Source organism: Saccostrea cucullata, unplaced genomic scaffold, assembly GCF_032062105.1.
Source record: "Saccostrea cucullata isolate Sc308-1 unplaced genomic scaffold, CSIRO_AGI_Scuc_v1 ctg2332, whole genome shotgun sequence".
Lineage (NCBI taxonomy): Eukaryota > Metazoa > Mollusca > Bivalvia > Ostreida > Ostreidae > Saccostrea > Saccostrea cuccullata.
Window position 1 is genome coordinate 44,599 of NW_026927295.1, and position 7,592 is coordinate 52,190.

Genomic DNA, 7,592 nt, shown 5'->3' on the forward strand with positions numbered 1-7,592 from the left:
AAATGGGTAGCGAAACCCGGGCCGGGCCGGGATTTTCGATAACGAAAACCGGGTTTTTGATAATCACGAAATAAATACTCATTCTTTCTTCATGAAATTTACGGACATAGTTTATTATTCCAGGACTGGCCTTCGCTGAAAGTTTTAGGTCAAAATGTTGTGTTTTTGAATGATTATCACCGATCGTCCTTTTCCAAGTGACTAAAATGGGTAGCGAGCCCGGATTACTCATTTTGGCGATTTAAACTTAATTTCGGCAGCATATTTACAATTATTTCATTTGGATCTTTGAAATTGAACTTAAACTACCTAAAACATTTAACTGTTGCAATAATAAATCACGATTATTGAAAATATACGCATTTTTTGAACACCCGGGATTGGTCGAAACCCGACACGTTCACCCGGGAAAAACCTTTTATTTCCGAAATACTTATCAGATAATGACATATAATTGAAATATAAATGACTCTTTTTTTATTTGCATATTTATATTAATTTTTTCCAATTTATTTCTTAGATGTATCTAGGTCAGGGACTGAAAAAAATCTTCATTATTTCTGTGGCAATCCGGAATTATATAATTTGTCCCGGGCAAACGCGTCCGGTTTTGACCTGTCCCGGGTCTATGAAAAATGACAAAAACCCTAATAATTGACATTTAATTTCATAATGATTGAACAATTTAACTATTTGAAGTTAATAAACAACCATTAAATGCAAATATCACAAACACTTTCGATGCATTAAGCTTAAAATCGCCAAAATGAGTCAACCGGGCTCGCTACCCATTTTAGTCACCTGGAAAAGGACAATCGGCGATAATCATCGAAAAACAAAACATTTTGACTTAAAATTCTCAGCGAAGGCAACACCTATACTTATAAACTATGTCTGTAAATTTCGTGAAGAAAGAATGAGTATTTATCTCGTAATTATCAAAAACCCGGCTCTCAGTTTTGAAATTCCCGGCCCGGCCCGGGTTTCGCTACCCATTTTAGTCACACTCGAATTTTTTCCCTCAACGCGATCTTACTTTCACGTTAGACTGAATATACCGTGAAATATATGTTCTAGTTCTAGACGGCGAGCCCTTGTCCAATCAGTTTTGGTAAGCAAAAAAAAAAAAAACAACAACAGTGTCCCTTATTTCGTGCAATTCAAAACAGGTCCAGTACAATCAGTACATTTAGCTACGTAGGTAGAATTACCTACGTAGCTTTATTTACCTACCTCAGGTAGCTTGATTTAGCTATCAAATGAATTTATTTCTATAAAAAAGCATTTTTCTCAGGATGTGCAAAAACTATCATGTTGATGCAGTGATCATTTTCAACTTTGAACTCATGTGAAAACAATTCATGAAAAATTCCCTCTTGAAGAAATGTCTTTTTCTGCGCAATTGCAATCAAAGTTCTGAAAGTTTTGGGGCTATGTATGACAGTTACTCCTTGAATGAAATGACAAAGAAGTCCAGTTCTGGTTAACATGATAATAGGTTGGTAATTATTCAGCACAATGTGAAGTAATCATACTCAGTCATGCCTCACCGCACGGACAGATAACCAAACAATGGAATTACATGTTTTGCTCTAAATTGACCAAACGCAGCAATGTTTTAACTATCTCTGCTTTGGATTGTTTTTTAAAGACAACCTAGTATAAATATCAATAGTCATTTAACTGCGATTTTTTGTCTCTTTTCCATAAAAAGAAAAGTTGCATTGAAATAGCTAAATAAAGCTACCTGAGGTAGGTAAATAAAGCTACGTAGGTAATTCTACCTACGTAGCTAAATGTACTGATTGTACTGGACCTGCAAAAGTTGTAATCATGGTACCATTTACTTAAACAGGCTGATTATTCTCTATTCAGAAGTTGATGTCTTGTTTTTAGGGCACAGGCGCTTGTTTCATACAGTCAGCTTAGTTTTCTGCTATATAATAACATAATATTATATAGAAGATAATTAAGCTTACTATATGAAACAAGCGCCAGTGTTTGAGGGCCATGAACTTCTCAACCACATGTACTTGGGTCTTGGTTGTACATGTACCTTAATTATTGATATGTAAAAAAAAAAAGTATTTATACTTGTTTTAAACCAAGACCCAAGTACAAATGTGACATCAACAGGTCCAGCACAATACCCTGATAAAGGTATATAGCTTGATAAAGCTATATAACCTTATCAAGGTATTACAAATTAAGGTATTTTGTGTAATGAAAATACAAATAAAATTCTAAAGAATAAATAAAGTCTAGTTCTAAGTTCACTCAAGTAATGTACCCAAACAGGAAGAAATCAGTATAAAAGCATCTCCTGTGAGAAGACGTACGTTCTTTTATGCTGTCTTTAAACTTTTTGATACCCGAGTACTTTTTATGCACAAGTGAACACGCTCACAACAACTCGTTATACGTCGACTTTAAAATTTAAATTTTTTAAGAATTTTCTTTTGTATTTTCTCTACAAAAAATACCTATATCAAGGTATTTGTGAAAGCTATATAGCTTTATCAAGCTATATACCTTTCTTCAGGGTATTATGCTGGGCCTGTTCAATAGAGAGTAAAACATGTTTCCAAAGTGAACTTAATGACAGAAATGGATAAACAAGGGTGTGTATAAACAAGGGCCTTTATCTTCCAGTTTAAAGAATGTCATCAGAATCGACCACAGACCAGAAGACAACAGAGGAATTACTGGCCTTGTATGACCAGATGTTTAAGTCCAGATACACAGAAGAGGATGAGGAGTATATGGCGACAGTTAACACCCCCTCCCCTCCCCCTCCCTTTGTCAAAAACTGGTTCCAAAAGTCCAGAGGAAACTTCAGAAATAGGTGAACATATTTATGCCCCGCCATGAATATGGCCGGGGCATATAGTGTTTGTCATGTCCGTCTTCCGTCCTTCTGTCCTTCCGTCTTTCTGTCCTTCCGTCCTTCTGTCCTTCCGTCACACTTTGCGTTTAGCTCTGCTCAAAGCTAAGTTTCAAAGAAACCATCCAAGATATTTTCATCAAACTTCATATGCTGATAGATATTGATGAGAGCTATGCAACTGCATCAACATTTTTTGACCTTGACCTTTCCTTTGACCTTGACCTCACTTTTGTTAAATTAGTGTTTAGCTCAGTTTTAAACATACCATTCAAGATTGATTTATCAAACTTCACATGTTGATACAAACTTGCATGGATGATGCATCTTGGGATGAACATTACCAGACTTGCTTCGTTTGCTGGATCTGACCTACATTTTCCAGATGAGTGACCAGATTTAAGTTTTTGGAGCAGGTCTATTCCTAAGGAATTATAAGCCTTACTTGGACCAAACTTGCATGGATGATGCATCTAGGGATGGACACTACCAGACTTGCTTTGGATGCTGGATCTGACCTATATTTTCATTCCCAAGTAACTGTAAGTCCTACCAGAACCAAACTCGCATGGATGATGCATCTAGGGATGGACACTACAAGACTTGCTTTGGATGCTGGATCTGACCTATATTTTCATTCCCAAGTAACTGTAAGTCCTACCAGAACCAAACTTGCATGGATGATGCATCTAGGGATGGACACTACAAGACTTGCTTTGGATGCTGGATCTGACCTATATTTTCATTCCCAAGTAACTATAAGTCCTGCCCGAACCAAACTTGCATGGGTGATGCATCTAGGGATGGACAGTATCAGACTTGCTTCAGATGCTGGATCTGACCTATATTTTCATTCCCAAGTAACTATAAGTCCTGCCCTAACCAAACTTGCATGGATGATGCATCTAGAGATGGACACTACCAGACTTGCTTCGGATGCTGGATCTGACCTATATTTTCCAAACAAGCAATTCAGCTGCATCACTATTCAAGATATTCTGATCAAATTTTATACACATACAAATTTTCATGTTGCTTTACTAATACATCCTCGGCGGGGCATTCATGTCCTATGGACATATTTCTAGTTTTTTAATGACTTAAAAGAGTGATTTGAAAAAAAAAAAAAATTCTGATTAATACTCTTGTGTTAGAGATGTTTTATTCTTTATTTGGAATAATATATATTTCATGTGCTTAGTTGTATAAACAACTTTAATAGAGAGAAACTTATTTTCTTTAATTTTAATTTGAAAAACATCATTGAATTAAAAAATTGCTTTCATAAGTAACAGGCAAGTAGATAGAATGGGAAATAATTCATTCCCCCACTCTTGTTAAATAATGTTTTAAAAATTTCTTTCCCCTGGATGATCAGTCCCACACATCCACATCAAATTTGGAAGAAAAACAATGCTTATAATTTATATTGCTTCCTTCTGTTCAGAGATTTTGATAATATTTAGCATTGCTTAGCAAGATGAAGAGTATTCTGCTCAAATTAGCAGTTTGAAATAATTTTACAGAAGTGGATACCAAGACCGAGGGGAAAGACGTGGAGGTTATCACCGTGACAACTACAACAGAAGAGGTCATCAACAGGGTTACAGGGATCATCACCATGGTAACAGGGAGGATAACCGTGGATACAGAGACAGTTATGATCGTGACAGATCTGGTTATGGTGGTTATAACCAAGGTCATTACCATGACAACAGGGGTTATGGGGGATACAGGGACAGAGATCAAAGATGACACGTCACACAAAGGCAAGAGTTTTATCCAGCATGAGGAGGTGTGAAGATATTTTATGAAGGTTTCATCTAATTGACAATGCCAACTCATAAGGCAAAGATCTTTGTTGGTCACTGTGAACTATACATATTTTGGGAGAAAATGAAAAAATGTTGCTAAAATTAGGTACATTTAAGTTTTGTTACTTGTTGCATCTTAGATTAAGAGAGTTTATCACTCAAGAATTAGGTCATGGAGTGGACTTTACTTATACATGTATGAATTCAATGGTTTGTTTTTGAAATATGTGTCTTCGAAGCATGTGTACGAAAATAGGTCATAGTGATTTACTTTTGGGATTTTAAGGATTTAATTAAATGTTTGGGGTTATAAATGACTTATAATCATAAACTTTTTTCAGGTCCAAAGAGTGTTTCTACAGAAAAAGGAGTTCTTTTTAAAATTTCATCTCAAATTAGGAATGCTTAGAGGCTTTTAAAGTTAATTGTTGTCAGTTAATGTATCTAATGGTATCAAAGTTTTCAATAAAAAAATAGTTATTGTGAGGCATTTTTTGCAACTAATCATAGTTGTTTTTCAATTATTATTAGGATAATACTAAGATGCTAATAATTCTCAAACTTTGTTATTTGATTCACTTAAGTCCTCAAAATGTGTTAGCTAAAAAGGTCACTTTGATCTGCATTTAACCTGCGCATGCCTTGAATATATCTGATGTTTCGTATTATAAGAGGCTTAGAATCATCAGACTTTCCAAGTTGACTGAGGTCCTGGTATTGTGTCAAACAAAAAAAGTAAATCTTCAAACCTGCTTTATAAATTTCAAATTATTAATAATATCTACACGTAACAAAACTTCTAAGTGTTCACTTTCATAAATTTCTTTACATAAAAACTACTTTATAGAATAGTATGATATTTTCAAATAATATCAACAAATGAGTCTTTTCAACAATTGTAGAAAGAAAATTCAATATCACTGATGAAAACCAATGTTCCGTGACGAAGCTTAAAAACAATAAATTTGTACTTTGCGGCATGTGTTTTCTGTAATAAGCATCTTTTTGTGATCATTATCATATTTCAAAATCTGGTTTCACTAAAAAACACAAAACATTGGTTAAATGACCATTGAGATAAAAGATAGAGCCGTTGGAATGTTGCTATCTGGACCATCTTTACACCACGTTTTACTCACTTTTATTTCAGTGCTTAATTGTACTTCATATTACTTTTCAAAATTGTCAAACAGTATCAAAACCCATTTAAACACATTTTTCTATAGGCTGTGATCATTTTTCATCACTAATTTATCACAATTTGAAAGTTTTTGACAAAATTTAACCACACCGGAAGTGACCTTGATCTTCTTCTGATAAGAAAATTTCGCGTCACACCAGGTTAAAATAGTGTTAAACTGTCCTGCAAAAATGTTAAAAACATGGAAACAAATCATTTTAATCGTACGGATATGATAAAAAATTGGTGCTCAAGGCAGTCTTATATCAGCTCAAACAGTCTGAATTATCCTGAAAGCGGCGCACTAACGTGCTAAAAACCCAAGGATATTGACCAAAAGGCATTTGTGTGACGATACACTGTCAAATTCCCGGATCTGAATCCCATTGAACACATTTGGGATTTTAAAAGAAATGTCCAAGCCCCCTTTTTCTCACAATTTCAATTGTTTGGAAAGATCAATGCAGTACATGTAGGTGTGACAGCAGATGGGTCAATCTCCTATTCAGGGGTACATGGTATCCAACAATAAAGATTTTCTTTTAGTAATAAGAGCGAGTAGTGGTTCTTACACAATCGAGATTTTTTTGTGTGAATTTTCATTTTGAGGGTACACCATTTACTTGACACTTTGCTTAAAATTCTGACGAGATACTAACATGAAATTTACGCAACATCGAACTTAAATATGCATCATTAACCAAGAAATGAAGACATTATTTTTTGTTCGCATTTGTTCTTTAAAACTTCAAAAATGTTAGGTGAACACTTAGAAGTTTGGTTCAGTGTATATACAAAAAGGCTTAGAATTGAAGTGATAGGGTTGAATGATTTATCAGAAGAGTGATTTCAGGCCCAATGGGCCCATAGACTTCTTGTTTATACATGTATAAGATTGAACTTTTTTGATGTATGCAGAGAGGGGATCAATTACTACAGAAGGAACTTAAATAATTTATAACTACTTTGACTGATTTTTCATAAGACATATAATTATTACTTATATAGCAATGTAATAATTCCTTTGCAAATAAGCAGTTTTAAATGAAATTTGCTTAAAACTAGAGGTACTGTGAGCAATGAACTCACTAAATGATACCCCTGCCTCCCATATGATTATAATGGAAAAGTCCATGTTTTGTTGTGGCTGGGAAACCCAAAATATGTGTCGGATCAAAAAGTAAAATAGGAGGTGCATAATGGCAATATGTTATAAAGATTCTTTGAAAGTTTCATTTTAATTCACTCAGTGGTATAAGAGGAGTTGCGGATAAGAGATGGGTACCCCAAAGCGTAACATACAGATGGACGGACATACAGACAGCTAGATGGACGGACTTACCGATTACTATATACCCTCCTACTTTTCAAGCGGGGGGGGGGGGGGGGGGGATATTATAATAACATTTAAATGAAATTGAAAATCAAGAATAATTGTGATGTGTATCACTGTGCAAAGTAAACATTTATGTACAGTCAACTTAAGGTATTCTTAAGGGGCCATTTGAGAAATTTATCATGTAAGGTTTTTTTGTAAAGCTTGTGAATGAGTAACAGATATACAGTACATCTTGGTATTAGCTCAAACAATAATAGCAAAAACTAGAGGTACCGTGAGCAATGAGCTCACAAAATGATAGTAACCCCGCCTCCCATATGATAATTATGAAAAAGTCCCTGTTTTGCTCTTGGAGAGCCGAAATAATTAAGTGTC

The 7,592-nt window shown here is 34.7% G+C and overlaps 1 protein-coding gene across 1 annotated transcript; it reads left to right on the forward strand.

The window, feature by feature from the left end:
• The first annotated feature begins 999 nt into the window (after positions 1-999).
• Positions 1,000-5,165, forward strand: LOC134273992 (RNA guanine-N7 methyltransferase activating subunit-like). The gene is made up of 3 exons (XM_062756215.1): positions 1,000-1,111; positions 2,653-2,845; positions 4,411-5,165. The coding sequence occupies exons 2-3, from the start codon at positions 2,661-2,663 to the stop codon at positions 4,637-4,639; spliced, it is 414 nt and encodes a 137-aa protein (XP_062612199.1). The 5' UTR covers positions 1,000-1,111; positions 2,653-2,660; the 3' UTR covers positions 4,640-5,165.
• Positions 5,166-7,592: the final 2,427 nt, after the last annotated feature.